General features: G+C 40.7%; 1 protein-coding gene across 1 annotated transcript in view; it reads left to right on the top strand.

The window, feature by feature from the left end:
- The window catches only part of LOC139006820 (maestro heat-like repeat-containing protein family member 1), a 229,751-nt gene that overhangs the window by 151,574 nt on the left and 54,288 nt on the right, over positions 1–23,889 (top strand). The window contains exons 9-14 of the mRNA XM_070409531.1: positions 5,890–6,002; positions 6,353–6,475; positions 7,406–7,568; positions 8,678–8,770; positions 9,216–9,364; positions 9,724–9,864. Of these exons, the coding sequence (XP_070265632.1) occupies positions 5,904–6,002; positions 6,353–6,475; positions 7,406–7,568; positions 8,678–8,770; positions 9,216–9,364; positions 9,724–9,864 (768 nt within the window). The 5' untranslated portion in view covers positions 5,890–5,903. The remainder of the gene's footprint in view (positions 1–5,889; positions 6,003–6,352; positions 6,476–7,405; positions 7,569–8,677; positions 8,771–9,215; positions 9,365–9,723; positions 9,865–23,889) is intronic.

The raw sequence follows: 23,889 nt of genomic DNA, 5'->3' as shown, positions 1-23,889 counted from the left end.
GAAGATATTCAGGGTGCCCTGTGTTTTTACTAATTCCTAGTACATAATTTCTCGCATCCCACTACTCCTTTCCAGGTTTATTTTATTTCTTGGTGAAGAAAATATATTAGAATTTCTTTCAGTGAGGGCTTATGAGTAATACATGTCTTAGTATATCTGAAAATGTATTCATTTTGCCTTCACTCTTGAATGTTATAGCTGAGGATAAGCTTCTAGATTGATAGATATTTTCCTTCAAAACTTGGAGGCTATTATTGCATTGTCTCATCTACTATTGCTGACGAGAATTCTGCCGTTGGTCTGTTATCTCCTCTGTAGTTCATCTTTTTTCTCTGAACTTTTTATGATTCTCTCACTTTCCTTGATCTTTTATCTTATTCCAGTGTATCTAGGTATGAATTTATTGTTATCCTGTGAAAGACTTGGTGTGCTTTTTCAATCTGAGGATTCATATCTTTAATTCTGAAAGATTCTCAGCCATTATTACTATTACCTTCTGCCCATTCACTCTATTTTTTTTGAATTCCCATTAAGCATCTATTGGAGTTTTTCATGCTATCTTTCATATCTCTCAACATTTTTCTTCATCTCTCTCTCTATATCTGTACTATGTTCTGAGTCACTTTAGTCTACTTTCCAATTCACGAATTCGCTTTCAGCTGTTTCTAGTCAACTATGAAATCTTTCTACTGAGGTGTTTGATTCATCTCGATGTTTTTCTTTTCTGTATCTGTCATGTAAAAATGTAACTGCTGCCCTGGCTGGGTGGCTCAGTTGGTTGGAGCATCATCCTGTACACCAAAAGGTGTGGGTTTGATTCCCATTTAGGGCACATACCTAGGTTGGGGATTCACTCCTAGGTTGTGGTTTATATACAGGAGGCAACTGATCGATGTTTCTCTCTCACATTGATGTTTCTATCTCTCCCTTCTTCTTTTTCTCTAAATAAACATATTTTCAGAGGAGCATAAAAGTTAAAAATATATATTTTTGTTGTTAAATATACATTGAAAAACATACATGAGCCAATTATGTAGACTTCAATGATTTATTACAAAGAAGGTATCAGTGTTACTACCATCTAGGTCAGGGGTCCTCAAACTACGGCCCGAGGGCCACATGTGGCCCGCCTAAAACATTTATCCGGCCCGCCAGGTGTTTTTGCCATCACTGTGTGCATAGGAATTTGTCCATAGTTTTTTTTTAAACTATAGTCCGGCCCTCCAATGGTCTAGGGACAGTGAACTGGCCCCATGTTTAAAAAGTTTGAGGACCCCTGATCTAGGTAAAAAATTGACATCACCAGAACCCTGGAATTCCCTGTTGTGATCCTTCCTAGTCACAATTCCCTCCCAGCATAGCCCATGAGAACTTTATAAAAATCATTCCCTTGTCTTTCTTGAAAGTTTTACTACCTAAGTTTACATCCCTAAACACAGTAGTCTATATATGCCTGCTGTGAGCTTTTTATAGATGCAGTAATGAAGTTTGCGTTATTTTGTGTATGGTTTTTTTCACTCATTTTACATTTGTTAGATTTATACATATTATTACATAAGATTGTCATTTGTTCATTTTCATTGCTGTAGACGATTCCATCAGATGAATGATATATAAATATATCACAACTTATTTATCTGTTATGATGATGATGAAAATTTGACTCACAGTTTGGGGCTATTATGATAATGGCACTATGAACAGTCATGTGTGTCTGCTGCTGTAAGTGAACATGCATTTTTGGTAGGGGCATTGCTAGGAAAGGATCATAAAGTAGATAATACCAAATTGTTTTCCAGAGTGGCTGTTTTGTTTTACACTCCCACTAGTAGTATAAGAAAATTTCTATTGTTCCACATCCTTGCCACATTTGTCATTGTAAACGTTTTAAATTTCAGCCATTCTGGTGAGTGTGTAGGATACATTTTTGTGGCTCTCATTTCCACTTCCCTAATCCCTAGTGAGGTTGAGCCACACTTTTTAAGTGTTTATGGACCATTAGTATATCCTCTTTTATGAATTCCTCACAAGTGTCTTATCCAATTTTTCTATTTGTCTTTTTTCTTGATATGCAGGAAAGTGTTATATATTTTGGATGTGAACCCTTTGTTGATTTTATGGTGACATTGCCCTTTTTTCATGCTGTAGTTTACAGTTTTTACTCACCTGTTGATGTCTTTTGATGACTAGTGGATTTTAATTTCTCTCCCAACTTTTGATTTGAGAAAATGCCAAACCTATAGAAAAGTTGAAAGAACAGTACAATGAGCACCTATTATTCTTCAACTTACATTCACCAAATTGCTAAAGTATTTTGCCATATTGGTGTTCTCTGTTTCTCTTCCAGTCTCTCTCTCTCTCTCTCTCTCTCTCTCTCTCTCTCTCACACACACACACACACACACACACACACACAGATCTGAATCATGTTGGAGTAAACTCAGATTTATATTATGATACTATTAGTATTCTGGCATGCATCCCCTTTGAAAAAAAAGCAAATTCTAATAAAATTATTATACTCCAGGAACTTACTGATACAATAACATTGTCATTATAATATAGCCTATGGTCAAATTTCCCAAATCTCCTCAAAATTTTCTTTATAGCTGTGTTTCCCCCACATAAGTTCCAACGAAGATCATGGATTGCATTCCCCTTTTAGCAAAACATTCCACCAATAATTTTTATCTTTAGTTGCCTTGTAGACTGTCCCACAATCTGGATTTCAGTGATTCTTTCCTCATTAGAGATTCAGGTTAAATGTATTGAGCCAAAATGCTACATGGGTGATGTCATATATTTTCTTTTGCATCATCAGAAGGCACATGATATCAGCTACTTCCATTATTGGTGATGCCTAGTTTGATCACTTCATGAAGGTGGTTTCCATCAGCTCTTCCCATTGTAAAGTACCTTTTGTCCTTTTGCAATTTGTAAGTAATATGAGTGGTGATACCTTGAGGCCATGTGTATCTCTTGTTTCATTGATGCTTCTCCTCTGCATCAACTATTTCATTTGTAGTTGCAATTCTGTCATTTCTTCTATATTTACTAGCCGGCATAGTTTGGAGTGGAATCCCCTCTTCCAGCCATCATGCATTTTTTGTTCCAATTTGGACTCCTGGGTTGGTATTTCTTTAAATATATTTTATTGATTTTTTACAGAGAGGGACGGAGAGGGATAGAGCGTTAGAAATATCAATGAGAGAGAAAAACATCAATCAGCTGCTTCCTGCATACCCCCTACTGGGGATGTGCCTGCAAGCAAGGTACATGACCTTGACCAGAGTTGAACTCTCTGTCCACTGAGCCAAACCGGTTAGGGCCATGAGTTGGTATTTTACTCAGTGGGCTTTAATCTATTCCCATCATTATTCGTTTCGATGTTCAAATTGTTTCTCATTTCGCCAATGGGAGAACCCTTTAATCGGAAACTTCTGTCCTTTTAATGTATACCCATAGTTTTTGAGCACTTCCTTAGTTCTGGCATAAAAAGATACTCAGATTGCACTTTTCCTACTCCCAACCAGTAGTCAGCTACTTCTCCAAGGAGTCCGTTCTTTTTAAAGAGTGTTGTATGAATGGTATGTGGAAAGTAGCATTTGGGTAGTAGATGTGCTTTTCCTACTGGAGTGTCATTGCTTCTAGGCTTTTTCAGTGAACAGAGATAACTATGAGTGATGAGTTTTTATTCACACTTCCAATTAAAATTGGAACATCATAAGGCTCCCATTACACATTTACATCTCGCATTTTCCATGGCAAGAATCCTGTTTCCTGAAAAGCATCACTACATTTAGCACAATATGCACAATAGTTGCAGCATTCCCACCATAATAACACTACCAATAACAAACTCATTAAGTTGGTTTCAGGGCTTCTTTGCAGGTATTTTTATCCTTAGAATATATCACAGTAAGGGTGTACAGTTAGAGCAGTGTTTTTAAAGTTACTTGAATTATTTTTTTCTGCATTGCTATATAATCAGTTTTGTATGCAGTTAGATTCATTTATTTCTGTTGTATTGATTTTTTGATCCAACTGGATTTAGTTTATTTTTGAATACATACAGCATTTACATAGTTTAAAAGTCAAACCTTTATGGAAAGGTAAAGCCAGAGGAGTTTTAATCCCATCCTTAGCCCTTCCGTTCTCTTCTTATACACCCCAATAGTAATCATTTTCATTAATTTCTGGGTTTTATTTCTCTGTGGTCCTCTCCCCTCCTAATAAATAAAACTATACACAATAGGAATATATATGTGCACACAAATGTACACTTATCCTTATTTTATTTATTACTCTAAAGGTAGCATAATTACACATTGTTTCATAGGGATCTTACTTACACTTTGGTTGCATAATAAGCCACTGGGGAATATGCCATAGTATATTCATCCAGTCTCCAATTCCTAGTCATTTAAGTTGTTTTCAATATTTTGCTGTTACAAATATGAAACGATATGTGGACAAAGTTACTCATTATAGTGACATAATATAGTTTCATATTAATGGAGGGGGATTTTTCAGGGTAAATTCTAGAAGTGAGAGTTTGCTGAGGGAAGAGTGAATAAAATGTGATGTTAGATGTTATGATACTTCACTCCAGGGGGTCGTGCTGGTGTGCGTTCTCACCAGTCCTGTGTGGCAGAACTTGTTTTCCCAGCATTGCATGCTTTAAAAATTGTGTCAATCTGATATAAGAAGAAATGGAACCTTGGTGTGGTTTCAGTTGTTTCTTTTTTATAGAACTTGTAATGAATTCTTTCTCCTGCCCCCATTGATTTTCAGAGAGAATGGAAGGGAGGGAGGAGAGAGAGAGAGAGAGAGAAAGAGAGAGAGAGAGAGAGAGAGAGAGAGAGAGAGAGAGAGAGAGAGAAAGAAGAAAACGTTGTGAGAGAGACACATAGATGGTTGCCTCCCACACGTGCCCTGACCAGGACCAGGGAAGAACCTGCAACTGAGGTATCTGGCCTTGACTGGAAATCGAAGATGAGATACTTTGGTTTGAGGGCCAATGCTCAAATTGGCCAGGGAGATTATAATTCTTTAAATAGATTTGTATTGATCTGCAGGCCGATGCTCTTTCGACTGAGCCAAACCAGCCAGGTGTGGCTCAAGTTTTGAGCGTTGACCCATGAACCAAGAGGTCACTGGTTCAATTCCCAGTCAGGGTACATGCCTGGGTTTTGTGCTCAATTCCAAGTATGGGGTGTGCAGGAGGCAACCAATGAATGATTTTCTCTCTCTTTTTAAAAAAAATATATTTTATTGCTTTTTTACAGAGAGGAAGACAGAGGGATAGAGAGTTAGAAACATCGATGAGAGAGAAACATCGATCAGCTGCCTCCTGCACACTCCCTACAGGGTATGTGCCGCGACCAAGGTACATGCCCTTGACCAGAGTCTAACCTGGGACCCTTGAGTCTGCAGGCCAATGCTCTATCCACTGAGCCAAACCACTTAGGGCTGAATGATTCTCTCTTATCATTGATGTTTCTAGCTCTCTCTCCCTCTCCCTTCATCTCTGAACTCAATAAAATATATATTTACATTTTAAAAAAGATGTGATCAAAAGGGCAGGCTGAGATCCTAAAAGTTGGTACCTAATGACACATATCCAATCTCTTAGGATTCTCATATTGATTTTTATTATACTAAGTTCTCATATTAAGAATAGAGTCTCCAGGATTTAATGAATTGCCAAAGGATATATTGCTAGTGAAGGGCAAAGTCATAATCAGCAACCAAACTGGTCTCTTGTGGTTTTTCATTATTTTTTGCATGATTTCATCATACTATGTTACCCACTTTTGAAGAAAAACATACCCAATTCCAGCAAGAGAGAAACAGTTCCCCTCTACTAACCCTCTTTCTTCCTTACAGAGATATTTAGAGCTATGGCAGTTTCCTCAGAGAATTCTAAAGGGGAGTTAAGCCAGTATATCTCAAAAGAAGACATCGAGAAATTTATGATGGCACTCCAAGTTGGAGGTCAGGTGAGGACATCTCAGACATCTTCCTGGCACTGGCTCCAGGGTGGAACCACCTCCATAAAGGTAGCTGGTTGGGTGCATACCCATTCTGTCAGGAGAGGGGCAAGTATTTCCAGTCAGCAGAGCACTACTCGGCTCAGTCCCTTCACAGCTCCAGGTCAGGTTCCCATGTCCCTAGGTTAACCTATAAACTTCTCCACCTACTTCCCCCCAAACCTGGGTCCAGTTTTAATCTTCTCTCTAGACTCAGTCCTCCTCTTCCTTTCTCTACCATGGATCATTATTCTCTTTCTTTCTTTTAACCCTCCATCCTTCAACCTTCCTTCCTTTCTTGAATCCCTTCTCTCCTCTAGATGTCAGAAGATGATATCATAAAAACCCTCAAATTACTGGAAGTCAAAATTCTAAATACTAAGATGCCTAATACATTCTGCCTGAAAATTACAGGTGTCCTTATCAACTACCTGAGGAGAATGGTGAGGAGCTCATGCCTTTGGGTTGGGGGCTGTGGGGAAAGAAAGGATTCCAGATCTCAAGCCAGGAGTCCCTTTCTGGTGGGTGATGACATTTTGTAATTCAGTAGTATTTGGGAGATGAGTACCTCAAGTTTCTAAACAATTTCCTAGAGCCTATGTCTTATACCCTGAACATGTCTCAAGAACTGTGACCTAAAAGGTAAAGTAATGAAGTAAGGAGGTAGGGTGAAAGAAGTGAGATGGAAAGGGGGAAAGGATTTAGGCTCTGGGCCTCAAAATCTAAGCTGTCCTAATCCTCCTCCTGGGATATCTTAGGCAGTCACACCTTTGCTGTTGCAACTCAGCTAATCACCTCAATTTATTTACTAACCTATTTAAATCCACCCACTTGCCTGCTAGCCCAACTTTGGACTGAACATTTATGACCACTACCTATTTATCTATCCAGATACTTTTATACTTAATTTTCCTGGTACTGGGTAAATCTGGTTTCTGATTTTCTTGGTTAACTGTCTACATACAAGGTGTCTTCCAGTTTACCTGCCTTCTTTGGCACACCTGTTTACTGATCAAGACCTGACCCTTCAAGAAATTTTCAAAGTTACCTCCATAATCTACCCACCTCTGTGATGACAGTCCACTTGTTGCTTCAGGGAAAGCTCTGTGCTCTGGAAATGCCAAGCTCCATTCCCACCCCAACACAAGCCCAGAGACTTTGCAGTTTTTCATTTCCTGCCCTCTTGCATACTCTAGGAAGCTCTTGCCCTCTATCATGGGGAAGGTGTATGTTGAATGGGGTTGTAGGATGAGATAGGATAGTTACTTCCCACTAGATAGAGGAGAACCACTTACTGAGCAAAGCCAATTCTCAGAAGCTGAGGGACTCATCTTGGAGATTAGTTTTGGAACAGTGAGTCTTTCTTTTTCCAGGAGACAAAGAGAGAACTGGAGAAGGCATTTACTGCGGTCCTAATGGCTCTGGGGTCACATTTTCCAGAAGTGATCATTGTCAAGCTATGGGACAGACCAAATACACACTGTCTGCCCCCAAGGAGCCTCATGGTTGCAGTGGGGAAGATCATCCTTTTCCAAGGTATTGCTCCCCGTGGTGGAAGAGTTTGAGAAAGGAACAGGGCAAAAGGCCTTGGGGGTGCTGTATGGAATTTGGAGTATAGCTTTATTCTCCTGACTCCTTTCACTGTACTAGTATATCTCCAGTTAGTTTAGTCATGGGTGTGTGTGTACGGATGAGGGGGGCAAACTAGCATCCCTGTGGGACCGATGGGAACTCAGGAGGGAGTTCCTGGAGACTAGGAGTGGCACAGGAGAGCATATTAAAAAGCACAGGAAACTGTGGGGCTGGTGGTAAGACTAGGAGAACTGGAGGGAAGGCTGAATAGAAAGCCCCCATTCAACAGAGGTGGGGAGGGGCAAAAGAGAAGTGAGGAGTGCTTTGCTTAGGAGAACCTGAGGTTTTGAATTTGATTAGAGGTTTGGAAGGTAATAGTGTAGTAGGATGAGGCAGAGAATCACCATACAATCTTCATCCTGGTGGCTGTTGGTGACAGCATTAGTTCCCTTACCCATTGTATTCCCCTCCCTCAATCAAAAAGTGTTGAGGAAAAAATCAAGTCATCAGGCAAATGCCAGATTCTGCCCTTTCTTTGCCACTTGGATTTTGGGCCAGAGAGATATTGGGGGAAGTCAGCTGGCCTTCTGGGCATTAGGTTCAAAATGACAAGGCTTATGGGTTGGGCTGCATAGCAAACTCAGAGGACACAGCACAGAAGCTGGAAATGTGTCTCTTGATCTAATCAGGGCAAATGTTTTTCACTTTAGAAGAGTGAGAGAGCCTCAGGCAGAACAGCTCTTTGCTCCATAAGGGTCCTTGGAAGGGAGTGTGCATGTGTAGGGTGTGGCAGTACCTTGCATCTGCATGCTGTGCTAGCATCCATTATGGAGCTTAATTTTCCCAACAGCCCTGTGAGGTGGGCACATTAGGAACTGTAGTCCTATTTAACAGCCAAGGACACGGAAACTAGCATTAATTAAGTATCTTACTCTGGGTTACCCAGACTCTTTGGAGGCAGAGCTAGGATCAGAACCCAAACCTACTGGTCTCTAACCATAAGATTTTGTACACTAAGGCGGGAGGCTCCTTTCCTTGGGATAGGGATGTTTTTCTTTTACTCTCCCTCCCAGATACAGTTTCCTACATTGGTTCTATATGGAGATATATCCAGCCTCTTCTGAAGTTGGCCCAAGAGCAGAATGAGATGTTGGCGATATGTCATGGTAAGGGTCAGGAGGGTCTGGGGAAGGGCTTAATTGGAATCAGGGAGGGAGGAAAGAAGGCCAGGAAGCTACTGGGTCTCTCTGAAGTTGGACCCCATAAGTCTATGGGAGGGGCAGATGATGGCTGAGAGCAGGCCACGTATGAGTAGATCTCTTCTCCATCTGACCTTTCTTGGCCTGGTTTGGGGCAAGGAGCAAGCTTGATAGGGAGGCTGTAGGTGTTGACAGCCTTTCTCTTTCACTTTCCCTGCCTATCCTGGAACTAGGTGTGGTCAGAAAGGAACGATAGTTGGGGAGGTGGTGGGCAGGTGGGTCTTTCCCAGAACAGGACCCCCAAAGCCCTTTTTGGGTTGGGGAGGATAGGACTGTACTTATAGGTGTGTATGCTTTACTTGGTGGGATGGGGAAGGTGATGGGCAGCTCTAACTCCCTTCCCTCCATACAGTATTCTACGGATTGGTCGTCAGTGCCCATAAACACCTGGATTCCTGGGATGATAAGCTGACGGGCTTTAGTCAAAGGGAAATGTCCATGAAGGCCTACATCATCTTCCGTGTCTTCCTCAACCGATGGACTTTGAAGAGCAAGGACAAGGTGGGAGTGGCAGATAACAGGGGTTGGGTGGATGGGCTGAAGGAGTAAGGCTTGAGCCAAAGGTGGGCTCAAGTTTATCCACTTGCTGGTAGAAGGCTGACTCACGAGGGTCTTCTGGGAGAGCAGGTGTTCCTCCTCAGGCTCCTCTTACCATGCTCCAGAAAAACATAGAGTAAAAAAACACCGCACTGTCCATTCACTTATTTGTTAAGTGTGCAATTTACATTTATTGATTAGTCTCATTTGCCAGGCATGATGCTAGGCCCTGGTCATACAAAGATGAATAAAGCACAACCCCTGAGGATTTGTCTTCCTTCATCCTATTGCTGATGCAAGTTTGTATATCTCCGTAAACACAGGTGACAGAGCAAGTTCTGCAGATAATGGGCCACCTTTTCTTCCTTATGCCACCATCCAAACTCAAGAACCAAGTAAACCGGTTAACACGATGGTTAATGATTTTGATGTCCACGAAAGTGACACCTTTCTACATTTCCCAGGTGATTGGGTTGTGCGTGAGAGGGAAATTTGACTCATTCATGTATTGCATGTTTACTAAGTAGTTAATGCTGGAGTGGGCAAAGCTTGGCCCATAGGTCAAATCCATTCTGAAGCTTATTTTTGTAAGGAATGTTTTACTGTAACTCAGCCATGTCCATTTCTTGAATTCACCTCATGCTTTGAAACTCTCTGACTTCCTTGTCTCTGACCTTTAGATCCAGCTTTAAAGGGCCTATGAGATTAGGTCAAACCTACCTGGAATACCCCCCTATGTTAAAGTCAACCGTTGTGGGACCTTACTTATAAAGGGTGTCCCTAAATTCACGCAAGAAGTAATTTTGATAGAAAACACAGGTTTATAATTAAAAATTGTAATCTTTTTGTTGATTCATGAAGTATACATATAGGGTTATGTATGGAATAGCATATTGGGTAAATGGCTTCTCGAAATGTCCAATTCTTGACCACAGTGCCGAATTGATGTCCCTGGACTCTCAGCTACACTCTGACGAACTGCTTTGATGTTTTGTGTTGAACGACTTGTTGAAGGATGGCCAGAGTGTTTAAGATCACTAATTGATCCAGTCTGTCTAAATTTTTTAATTAATCTCTTCAGTGTTGATGAAGTTCAGTCACTATTCCGACCATATTTTGCACGAAAATTGCAAACTGTAGCTGCCAAACCTTCATTATTTTTGAAATATTGCTCAACAATGAAAACGTGTTGTTCTTTCATGTAGCCCTCCATTTTTAATAACCCTGAACTGTCAGCTGTCACGCTTCTTTTTCATTGGCAACACTTGACGGCACCCATGGCATAAAATTCAAATCTTGATTGAAATTTGGGACACCCTTTATCTGCAAAATCCTTTCACATCAACACCTAGCTTAGTGCTTGATTGAAAAACCAGGAGAAGGTGTGTGTATACCAGGGACCTGGGATTTTAAGGGCCATTTCAGAATTATGCCTGTGATAGAAATGTTATACACATATTAGGTATTTTTATGAACAGAGATTCAAGAACCAGAACACAAATTTTCTGATTGTTGTTTCAGTTTTCCTTCTAATTCAGTGGTATTTCTCAAACCGAGTTCCCCCAACTTCTAATGAGTATTCCACAAAAAGAAGGCGTGTTATTTAGTAAACTGGGTGAGAAATGTTGAGTTTGAAATTAAACAAATTTCTTACCTGTAGGACTTCTCTGAGTCTTCAATATGTGGGTTAGTCTGGTCCTCTAAGAAGCAGATACCAACCTGGACTTGAGGTGCAAGAGAGTTATTGGAGGAACACCTGTGAGGAGAAAACAGGGAAGAAGCCAGAGGAGGCTGGGAGAGCCATCAGACTGAGTAGTAGTTCTGTCCATTGATAAGGAGAAGGGGAAGGAGGGAAGAAGGGGGAGAAGGGAAGAAGAAAGGAAAGTTTTACATTAGAGTGTAGTTCTAAGAAAGTTCAATGCTGACAGGGAGTCAATGCCAACAGAGTTATCAAGCCAATGTCCTACATCTTGTAATGTAGGCCTGCTTTAGTGGACCTTCCATACTCAGTCATTGGCTGGAAGAAACCTTTGGGAATCTAGCGTCAGTTTTAAACAGTGACGGATTTTAAAGTAAAGAAGTTGGAGATGTTGGTCAATTATGCCCTCCAGAATAGGCATCTGAGAGGCACATTGTTCATGGTTGCTCAACATGCTAGTATGCACTTGTAAATTTCCAAGAGGAGATTTTTTTTCTTTTTAGTGCAACCCCCATTAGCATCAAGTTTTCAGGGATCACCATTTGTGGTCTACCATTGCACTACCACCTCACATGCACTTTCCTTCGTGTATGAAGATTTGACCTTCCTCATGTATGTGCTCTGAGCTTTCTCCTTTAGTGGAGCAGCCAGTCTCTTATTTACTAGTACTTACCCTCCTGTCATGTGTCTGCATGTTGCCTAAGGTAAGGTCTATGAACCTGGAGCAGAGGTTTGCTCTGTGTAGTCAATTAGCCAGTTAGAGGATGAAATTTGTAACCTACCCGCTAGTCTGCAGATTGTGCAGGTAGAGATTGTACCCTACATTTTGCTGACAGTGGAAATGTTTTGGCTACTTCCTCCTTCTCTCTCCTTCTCTATCACTCCAGGGCATAGTGATTAACAATTGAGATATTTGTCCATCTGTAGTATAATTTGTTTGGAGATTAACTAGCACTAGCCAGCTCTACTTAGGGAGGCTGGCCCAATTTGGGGGTCCATCAGACAAACCAAAGGGGAAGAAATGTTAAATATTTAAAATCCAATGGAGGGATTTCTGCTCTGACAGAGATGGAGTGACCGAGGCCAGAATTACTCTCTTCTCTGAAATAACTAAAACACTACGCAAAATATATGAAATAATGGTTCTCAAACTATTGAACAGCAGGCAACAAAGAACAGTGTCCCTGAGAGACAGTGGAGACATGGAATAAGCTCTATTACTGCCCCTATTTACTTCCTTGAGAGAATTTCCAGTCAGTGGCAGAGGAAAAGAAACCCCAGGAAGAGTTGACAGACTTTCTGAGTTGAGAAGATAGCACTGAGAGACCAGAGAGACCAGCATAGCTAGAGTTTACAGGGTGGAGTACTAAATAGTCCACGTGTGTGAGGAAATGGTTCCAGGTGAGGAAAACTCCCAAACCTGAAAGAACAGTTGCCAGAACTCACACAGGGCCAAGAATTATACCTGTTCCCACCAACCAGTCTTAAAACCTTATAATTCATAGGACGTTAGGTAGATGGGTGGGTTGGGGACCAAAATTAATGGTAGGCTGAATGTTTTTCTGTTCCTGTCCAACTAATTTTAAAAGCAAGACCCAAAGGATCAAATTATTTTCAAGTAACTTTAACTGTGTTCCAGGGAAAACTCAAGAATATTTATAGGAAAACTAAAATGTCCAATACCCAATAAGCTAAGTTTACAATGAGTCACATTAATTTTTTTTTTAAATCACCAGGCATGCTTAGAAGCAGGACAATATGGCCTGTTATAACGAGAAAAATAATACAAAACTGACCCAGAACTCACACAGATGTTAGAAGTAGCAGACAAGGACGTTTAAACAGATATTATAACTGGTTCTGTTGGATTAAAAACTAGTAGAAAGATTAAGTAAATAAGTAAAAACCAGGAAAAATGTATTTTAAAAGGACCCAAATTGAACTTCTAGAGTTAAAGACTAGAATATCTGTGATGAAAAACACTGGATAGTATTAATGACAGATTAAACATTGCAAAAGACAATACTGGTTAATTGAAGACTGCAATAGAAATTACACAAAATGAAGCAGAACATATGAAAAAATAAATAAAGAAGAAAGCATCTGCCTGGCCAGAGTGGCTCAGTGGTTGAGCGTCGACCTATGAGGCAGGAGGTCATGGTTTGATTCCAGGTCAGAGCATATGAGCAGGTTGCAGGCTTGAACCCCAGTGGGGGCATGCAGGAGCCAGCCAATCAATGATTCTCTCTCATGGTTGATGTTTCTATCTCTCCCTCTCCTTTTCTTTCTAAAATCAATAAAACAATAAATTAGGGAAAAAAGCAGCAGTGAGGCATGCAACAACTTTAAGCAGCCTAATTTATGTGCAATATGAGTCCCCTCATAAAGGAAGAGACAGAAAATGTATATGAAGAAATAGTGGCTGAACAATTCCCAAATCTGAAGAATAGAATAAACCTACAGATCCAACACAGTCAATGAACCCAACACAAGAAATAAAAAAAACTACTCCAAATCATGTCACAATCAAGTTTCTCAAAACCAGTGGAAAAGAAAAAATGATTTTTTAACACCTTTGCTACCGCTCACGAGCTTTCTCGTGTTTCACGCGCCATCTGTTATGGACCTTAGATGTCAATACACTGTCTTGTCCACATCAAATGAAGCAATCTCATTGGTGGAAACCGTGCAGGTCAATCTACGAAAAACTATATAATTACACAAACCCATAAAGCATTGCAGTTACATTGTATTTTGGTCATTTGAATAGTCTTCATCTTCGAGTTCCTGGCACTTTTAGAAATGCTTTCTTTCAGAAAAAGGAAGGAAACCAACGAAACTGATACACTTTCTTTCGTGTTGTTCCATTCTAAGGAAAATGATGAAATGGACAGAAAAAGTAGTGCTGTACCTTATAAACTGTGGACTTTTCAATTCATTTAGAGTGTACAACGTCCTCAATCCACAAGCAAAAATGAAGTATAAACAGTTTCTGCTATCGGTGGTGAGAGACTGGATAACGGATGACAATAATGAAGGCTCTCTGGAACCAGAGACAAATCTGTCCAGCCCTTCCCTTGCGGGTGCAAGGAGAGCACCTAGTAAAGATCCACCCAAAAGGTTGTCAGGTGATATGAAGCAGCATGAACCTACATGTATTCCAGCGAGTGGAAAGAAAAAATTTCCTACGAGAGCCTGCAGAGTTTGTGACGCCCATGGAAAAAGGAGCGAATCTAGATACTTATGTAAATTTTGTTTGGTCCCTCTTCATAGAGGAAAATGTTTTACGCAGTACCATACGTTAAAAAAGTACTAGGAACTTTAATTGTTTAATTGTCTTTGTAAGTTAAAATGTTATAATTATTGAAAAACAACACCTAAAGTGCATTATGATCTGTAGTTATGATGATTTAAATAACGTGCAGTTTGCCCCAAAACGTGCGGTCCTTGGCATATGTCTTAGAGATTTCTATGCGTACGAAATGTGTTAAAATTAAATTTATTGGAGTGACATTAGTTAGCATGAACATAGAGGTTTCAGGTGTGGATTTCTGTATTATAAGATCTGTGTATTGCTCCATGAGTTCACTACCCAGTCAGATCTTCTCATGTCACCATATATTAGTTCCCTCTTTTCTCCCCACCCCCTTTGATCCATGTTGAATTCATATTTGTACGTGGGACCAAACTGTAACCAGATTTCATTCATTTACATGTGGCTTTCCAGTTTTCCCAGCACCATTTATTGAAGAGATTCTCTTTATTGTGTGTTTCTGGCTCCATTGTCGAAAATTATCTGTTCATATACATGTGGTTTTATAGCCTGGCTCTCTATTCTGTTCCATTGATCTGTGTGTCTGTTTCTGTGTCCATACCATGCATTTCTGATGATCAAAGCTCTGTAGTATAATTTGAAGTCAGGTAGCGTGATACCTCCAACTTCATTCTTTTTTCTCAGTATTGCCTTGGCTGTTTGGGGTCTTTTATGGTTCCATACAAATCTGATGATTTCTCATTCTATTTCTTTAAAAAATGACATTGGAATCTATATATTGGTTTGGGTAATATGGCCGTTTTAAGTATTTTGATTCTTCCCATCAATGAACATGAAATATTTTTCCCTTTTGTTGTGTCTTTTTCAATCTCTTTTAATATTTCTTTATAATTTTCAGTAGCTAGGTCTTCCACATTCTTTGTGAAGTTTCTTCCTAGGTACTTTATTCTTTTGATTGCAATTGCAAAAGGAATTATTTTTTTTTATTTCTTTTTCTGAAGTTTTGTTGTTAGTATTCAGGAAGGCAATGGATTTTTTTTTTTTTTTTTTTGGTGCGTGGGGGGAGGCTCCACCAATTGCGCCACACCCTCCAGGCAGTTTATTAATGAGATATTCTACATTCTTTTTTTAAAGTGTTATTAAGTCCTCAGAACCTGTTGTGTATTTTGCACTTATGGCATGTCTCAACTCAAACTGGCTGTTCTCAGTGCTCAGTGGCCACACATGGGTAGTGGCTGCCTGATTGGCTGGTGCACTTGGCCATCCCCATGTCATTGGCTGTGAGGCAATGGATTTTTGCACATGGATTTTTGTATCCTGCAACTTTACAGTATTTGTTTATTGTTTCTGATAGTTTTGTTTTTTTGGTGGAGTCTTTAGTGTTTTCTGTATACACTAGAAAAATGTCATCTACAAAAAGTGATAGTTTTATTTCTTCCTTCCCTATTTGGATGTCTTTTATTTCTTTCTCTTGCCTTTTTGCTCTGGTTAGGATTTTTAGCACTATGTTGAATAAGAGTGGTGAGAGTGGACATCCTTGTTTTGTTCTTGTTCTTAGAGCAAAAGTTTCAGTTTTTCACCATTGAGTACGATATTAGATGAGGATTTATCATAGATGGCCTTTATTATGTTGAGGTACTTTGCTTCTATTCCTATTTTATTGAGTGTTTTAATCCTACATGGATGTTGTATCTTATCCAATGCTTTTTCTGCATCTACTGATAAGATCATAGGATTTTTATCTATTCTTTTGATGATGTGGTGTATTACATTGATTGATTTGTGTATGTTGAACCATCCTTGTGACTCTGGAATGAACCCCACTTGACCGTGATGTATTATTATTTTTGGATATACTGTAGTATTTGATTTGCTAGTATTTTGTTTAGGACTTTTCATCAGAGATATTGGACACAATATCTCTGTGTTCACCAGAGATATTGGTCTGTAATGTTCTTTCTTGGTGTTGTTTTTGCCAGGTTTTGTTATCAGGGTTATATTAGCGTCATAGAATGTGTTAGGAAGTATTGCCTCTTCAATTTTTTGGAAGAATTTGAGAAGGATAGGTTTTGAAAAAGAGAAAATCTTAAGTAGACAAAACGATATTTCATATGGAGGAATAACGATAACAGTAATAGATTTCTCAATGGAGACAATGGAACTGAGAAGATCTATAATAAAAGGGTAATATGCTAATTAGACTGGACATCCTTCTGGACAAAGCCAGGGCCAAAAGGAAGCCAGCTCATGTCTGGGATGCCTACAGGTGGCAGGGGGAAGCCAGCCCGGCCTGTAGAAAAACACTGTCAACGATAAAAAAGAATGAAGTCTTAACATCTGCAACAACATTGATGGGTCTAGAGCAGTGATGGCGAACCTATGACACTTGTGTCAGAGATGACACGCGAACTCATTTTTTTTGGTTGATTTTTCTTTGTTAAATGGCATTTAAATATATAACATAAATATCAAAAATATAAATCTTTGTTTCACTATGGTTGCAAAAATCAAAAAATTTCTATATGTGACTCAGGACCATATAGAAACACATAGTGTTTCTATTTGGTACAGAAATACATACCAGAGTTAAGTTAGGGCTTTTCAAAATGCTGACACGCCGAGCTGAAAAGGTTCGCCATCACTGGCCTAGAGGGTGTTCTGTTGAGTGAAATAAGTCAGTCAGAGAAAGACAAATACCATATGATTTCACTTATTTGTGGAATCTAAGAAAATAAACAACCAGAATTGAAACAGACTCATAGGAGAAACCAAGATGGCGGCATAGGTTAACGCCGGAGTTTGCTGCCTTGAACAACCACTTCAAAAATACAACTAAAAGACGGAACGGACATCATCCAGAACCACAGGATGGCTAGCTGAGTGGAAGTTCTACAACTCGGAGGAACCGAGGATCAGAGGAGGTGCAGTGCTGAAGTAAAATACTAAGGTGCGGAGTGCGCGCGGCGCGGGCTGGTGGCTGAGGGCGCGGTTGTCTGTTTCAATCCGGAGGGAGCCTCAGACTCTGAGCTCCAGATCCAGGCGAGTCTCTAGGGACCCAGACTCAAACGGGAGAAGCAGGACTGTCTGGCTACGGTCCCTCCGAGGTTTCCAGCTGTTGCTGGGACAGAGAGGCAGAGCCCCTGAGGACGGACTGAGAGCAGCCATAACTGTTCCCTCCTCCGCCCTGTTGATCCCGTGGGACCCGCCCCGCCCAAGCCCTGCACAGAGGCATTTGTGGGATAGCCTCAGGCAAAGGCTAGATTAGCACCTCCCTAGAGGACACAAGTTCTTCCACTGCAAACACAGCTGATTATCACAGCCAGTCGTCCTGGAGTTCAAATCCCTCTAGTATTAACTATAACAATCAAGGCTTAACTACAACAAGACTGCGCACAAAGACCATTAGGGGGTGTACCAAGAATGCTTAAAAAATGCGGAGACAAAGAAACAGGACAAAACTATCAAGGGAGGATATTGAGTTCATAACCACACTTTTGAGGTCTCTCAAGAGTCTTCTAGAGTCTGTCGATAAACTTGATGAGATGTACAGGAAATCTAATGAGACCCTCGATGGTGTGATAAAGGACCATCTAGAAAGTAAGCATACACTGACTGAAATAAAGAATATTATACAGACTCCCAACAGCAGACCAGAGGAGCGCAAGAATCAAGTCAAAGATTTGAAATTCAAAGAAGCGAGAAACACCCAACCGGAAAAGCAAAATGAAAGAAGAACCCAAAAATATGAAGATAGTGTAAGGAGCCTCTGGGACAGCTTCCAACGTACCAACATCAGAATTATAGGGGTACCAGAAGATGAGAGAGAGCAAGATATTGAAAACCTATTTGAAGAAATAATGACAGAAAACTTCCTCCACCTGGTGAAAGAAATAGACTTACAGGTCCAGGAAGCGCAGAGAACCCCAAACAAAAGGAATCCAAAGAGGACCACAACAAGACACATCATAATTAAAATGCCAAGAGCAAAAGACAAAGAGAGAATCTTAAAAGCAGCAAGAGAAAGAAACTCAGTTACCTACAAGGGAATACCCATACGACTGTCAGCTGATTTCTCAACAGAAACTTTGCAGGCCAGAAGGGAGTGGCAAGAAATATTCAAAGTGATGCGTACCAAGAACCTACAACCAAGACTACTTTATCCAGCAAAGCTATCATTCAGAATTGAAGGTCAGATAAAGAGCTTCACAGATAAGGAAAAGCTAAAGGAGTTCATCACCACCAAACCAGTATTATATGGAATGCTGAAAGGTATCCTTTAAGAAGAGGAAGAAGAAGAAAAAGGTAAAGATACAAATTATGAACAACAAATATGCATCTATCAACAAATGAATCTAAGAATCAAGTGAATAAATAACCTGATGTACAGAATGAACTGGTGATTATAATAGAATCAGGGGCATAGGAAGGGAATGGACTGACTATTCTTGGGGGGAAGAGGGGTGTGGGAGATGTGGGAAGAGACTGGACAAAAATCACGCACCTATGAATGAGGACAGAGGGTGGGGAGTGAGGGCGGAGGGTGGGGTGGGAGCTGGAAGGAGGGGAGTTATGGGGGGAAAAAAGAGGAACAAATGTAATAATCTGAACAATAAAGATTTAATAAAAAAATATTAAATAAATAAAAAAAGTAACAGACTCATAGATAACAGAGAACATTTTGATGATTGATAGATAGGAGGCAGGTGAGTGATGGGTGACAAATATGAAGGGATGAAGAAGTACAAATTGGCAGTTACAGAATAGACATGGGATGTAAAGTACAGTATAGGGAACATAGTAATACTGTGACAACTCTGAAGGGTGTCAGATGCTACAGATTTATCGAGGTGACCACTTTGTAAGTTAGTTAATGTCTGGTCACTGGGTTGTGAACTGTAAATGAAAAATAAAACATGATTTTATTTATTTATTTTAAAAAGATTTAAAATAATTTTTTTAAAATAAATAGGAAGGGAGAGGGAGAAAGAGAAACATCAATGGGAGCAAAGCATTGATCCTTCGATTTGCTGCCTCCTGCAACCCCCCATCAGGGAACAAGACTGAAACCTGGGTATGTGCCTGACCGGGATCAAACCTGCAACCTTTCAGTGCCTGGGACAATGCCACATTGTCCAGGGCGAAAAACAAAACATGATTTTTAAAACCTGGATTAATAAATTGGACTTCATCAAAGTGAATACTTTATTTTTAAATTTTATTTTAATTTTTTTCCATTTTTATTGAATGTATGGGGATGACACTGGTTAACAAAATTATACAGGTTTCAGGTGCACAATTCTACAACACATCACCTGTACACTGTATTGTGTGTTCGCCATCCCAAGTCAAGTCTCCATCCATCACCATTTATCATCTCTATACCCTCCTCAACCTCCCTGTCCCCCATCCCTCAGCAATCCCCACACTGCTGTCCCTATTTTGTTCTCTTTTTAAAATATTTTGCTCAATTCCTCCACCCCCTTCACTCTCTCCACCCTCCGAAAGTGAGTAATTTCTGTTCTTTGAAAGTTGTTAAGAGAATGAAAAGACAAGTCTCAGACTGGAAGAAAATATTTGCAAATCATATATATATATGTATCCAGAAAATATAAAGAACTCTCAAAATGCAATTTAAAAAATTAAAAAACTGCCCAGGCCAGTGTGGCTCAGTTGGTTGGAGTGCTGTCCTGTCCACCAAAAGGTTGTGGGTTTGATTTCCATTCAGGGTACATATCCAGGTTTTGGTTTGATCCTAGGTTCAGTCAGCGCACATGTGGAAGGCAACTGATTGATATTTCTCTCTCACATTGATGTATCTCTCTCTCTCTTCTTCCCTCCACCCCTCCCTCCCTCCCTCTGTCTCCCTTTTCCCCTCCCACACGCCATCTGCTCTAAAATAAATTTTAAAATATTTAAAAATTGGCAAAAATAAATTGAATAGATATGGGGATAGCAAATTAGCACAGGAAAAGTTATCAAACATCATTTAGGTAATTAAACATTACAATGAGATGCCACTATAAATATGATAGAATGTAAATTGGCACAACCATTTAGGAAAACAGTTTGGCAGTTTTTTAAAAAGTAAGTGAGAGATTTATAATTTAGAGCGCAGATCAGTGGTTGCCTGGGGAAAGGAACGGTGTTGGGAGGGTAGGGCAAGAGGGGTTACAAAATGACCAGAGGAAAATTTGGTGGTGATGAATATGCTTATTATCTTAATTGTGGAGATGGTTTCAAGGGTGTTTACATTTATTAAATAGTATATTTTAAATATGTGCAGTGTATTATATATCAACTGTAGGCCCAGTGCATGAGATTCATGCACTCAGTGGTGGTGGTAGTGGGGGGTCCCTCATACCTCCTTCGCCCTCTCCCAGTCTAGGAGCCCTTGGGGGATGTCCCATGCCATGGAGGCAAGAGAGGCTCCTGCCACTGCAGCTGCGCTAGTCAGCCATGAGCCCTGTCTCTGGCTGAGCAGCACTTCCTCTGTGGAAGCACACTGACCTCCAGGGAGCAGGTCCTGCATTGAGTGGCTGCCCCTGGTGGTCAGTGCACGTCATAGTGACCGGTTTTTCTGCCGTTCGGTCGATTTGCATATTACCCTTTCATTATATAGGATTAGACATCAATAAAGCTGTTCTTAAAAAAATAAAGAAATAATTAGATAAAATAAAAAATAAAATGGACTGAAGGGAAACCAAGATAGCAGCATAGGTGAACACCTGAAATTGCTACCTTGCACAACCACTTCAAAAATACAACTAGGGAGAAACCAACATGGCGGCATAGGTAAACACCAGAGATTGCTGCCTCACACAACCACGTCAAAAATACAGCTAAAAGACGGAATGGACATCACCCAGAACCACAGGAAGGCTGGCTGAGTAGAAATTCTACAACTAGAAGGAAAGAGAAAAGCATGCTAAGACTCAGAGGAGCTTCGTTGCAGACGTAAAATACTAAGGTACAGAGGCGCACACGGAGCAGGCTGGCGGCTGTGGGTGTGGTTGTCATTTCAATCAGGAGGGCATCTCAGGCTCTGAGCTCCAGTTTGGGGCGAATCTCTGGGGACCTAGACTCATATGGGAGAAGCGGGACTTTCTGGCATCGGTCGGAACTCGAGGGCAGCTTTCTCTCGGAGGTACTTGCAGTGATTACTGGGACACTGAGAAGTGGGGCCTCTGAAGGCAGGACTGAGAGCAGCCATAACTGCTCGCTCCGCCCGCCCTGTTGATCTCCTGGGACCTGCCCCGCCCAAGCCTTGCACGGAGGCGTTTCCTGGATAGCCTCAGGCAGAGGCTAGATTAGCACCTCCCTAGAGCTCCAGGACAGAAATTCTCCCACTGCAGACACAGCTGATTCTCACAGCCAATTGGCCTGGAGGTCAACCCCTCCCAGTGTTACTTACAACAATCAAGTCTAAACTACATCAAGACTGCGCACACAGCCCACAATGGGGTGCACCAAGAGTGTCCACCTCAGGTAATTGGGGAGCCTGAGCCACTGGGCCCTATAGGGCACCCAGCACAGAAAGCCACTCTATCAACACAGGGAAACATAAAAAATGTGGAGACAAAGAAACAGGTCACAAATGACAGAAATGGAGGAAAGCAATCTATTAGATATAGAGTTCAAAACCACGGTTTTCAGGTTTTTCAAGAATTTTCTAGAAACTGCTGATAAATTTAGTAAGACCCTCAATAATTCTAGTGAGAACATCGATAAATTTAGTAAGACAATAAGTCTAATGATACCCTCAAGGATATGAAAAAGGACCAACTAGAAATTAAGCATACACCGACTGAAATAAAGAATATTATATAGAAATCCAACAGCAGACTAGAGGATACCAAGAATCAAGTCAAAGATTTGAAGTATGAAGAAGTAAAAAAACAGCCAACCGGAAAAGCAAAAAGCAAAGAGAATCCAAAAATAATGAAGATAGTGTAAGGAGCCTCTGGGACAACTTAAACCATACCAACATCCCAATTATGGGGGTGCCAGAAGAAGAGAGAGAGCAAGATATTGAAAACCTATTTGAAAAAAATAATGACAGAAAATTTCCCCTACCTGGTGAAAGAAATGGACTTACAAGTCCGGGAAATGCAGAGAACCCCAAATAAAGGAATCTAAAGAGGACCACACCAAGACACATCATAATTAAAATGCCAAGAGCAAAAGACAAAGAGAGAATCTTAAAAGCAGCAAGAGAAAGAAACTCAGTTACCTACAAGGGAATACCCGTACGACTGTCAGCTGATTTCTCAACAGAAACTTTGCAGGCCAGAAGGGAGTGGCAAGAAATATTCAAAGTGATGAATAGCAAGAACCTACAACCAAGATTAGTCTACCCAGCAAAGCTATCATGTAGAATTGAAGGTCACATAAAGATCTTTACAGATAAGAAAAAGCTAAAGGAGTTCATCACCACCAAACCAGTATTGTATGAAATGCTGAAAGGTATTCTTTAAGAACAAGAAGAAGAAAAAGGTAAAGATACAAATTATGAACAACAAATACACATCTATCAACAAGTGAATCTAAAAATCATGTGAATGAAAAATGTGATTAACAGAATAAACTGGTGAGTATAATAGAATCAGGGGCATAGAAAGGGAGTGGACTGACAATTCTTGGGTGGAAAGGGGTGTGGGGGTGCAGAAAGTGACTGGACAAAAATTGCACACCTATGGATGAGGATGAGGGGGTGATAAGGGCAAAGGGTGGGGTGGGAACTGGGTGGAGGGGAGCTATGGGGGGAAAAGAGGAACAACTGTAATAATCTGAACAATAAAGATTTAAAAAAATAAAAAATAAAATAAAATGTACAGTTTACACATGTGAAAACTAAGGCTATTTGCAGCTTCTCATACAAGTGAGAAGAATCCTATCTAATAAAAGAGAAAAGGGGTAATTAACCATACCTCCGCTACGCTTTCCATTGGCTAATCAGCAAGATATGCAAATTAACTGCCAATAAAGATGGCGGCCGGCAGCCACGCAGCTGAAGCGAGCAGTATGCTTGCTTGCTCCAGTGATGGAGGAGGCCAAGTTTCCCCGCCTGCCGTGGCCCGGCTCTGAGCTCCGAAAGCAACAGCACCAAAAGCAACAAAATTTCAATTATAGAAGCTAAACAAACCCCAGATAACTGCTTTCAGCCGGCTGTGGCCTCAGGGCTAGAGCAAGCAGGACGGCTACAAAGTTTCAATTATAGAAGCTAAACAAACCCCAGATAACTGCTTTCAGCCAGCTGTGGCCTCAGGGCTAGAGCAAGCAGGACGGCTACAAAGTTTCAATTATAGAAGGTAAATAAATCCCAGAATAAAAAGAAAAAAGAAAAAAAGGAGAGGTTGGGAGCTTCAGTCGCTGGCCAGCCTGAAAACGGCCCTCATCCCTTCACCCAGACTGGCCAGGCACCCCAGTGGGGACCCCCACCCTGAAGGGGGTGTGACCAGCTGCAAAAAGACATCAGCCTCTCACCTAGGCTGGCCAGGCACCCAAGTGGGACCCCCA

The sequence above is a fragment of the Myotis yumanensis genome, unplaced genomic scaffold (assembly GCF_028538775.1).
Source record: "Myotis yumanensis isolate MYYU_CA2020_CCGP unplaced genomic scaffold, mMyoYum1.0.hap1 SCAF_3, whole genome shotgun sequence".
Classification (NCBI taxonomy): Eukaryota; Metazoa; Chordata; class Mammalia; order Chiroptera; family Vespertilionidae; genus Myotis; species Myotis yumanensis.
Note: the sequence above shows the minus strand (reverse complement) of the source record. Positions and strands in the feature narration are given on the sequence as shown.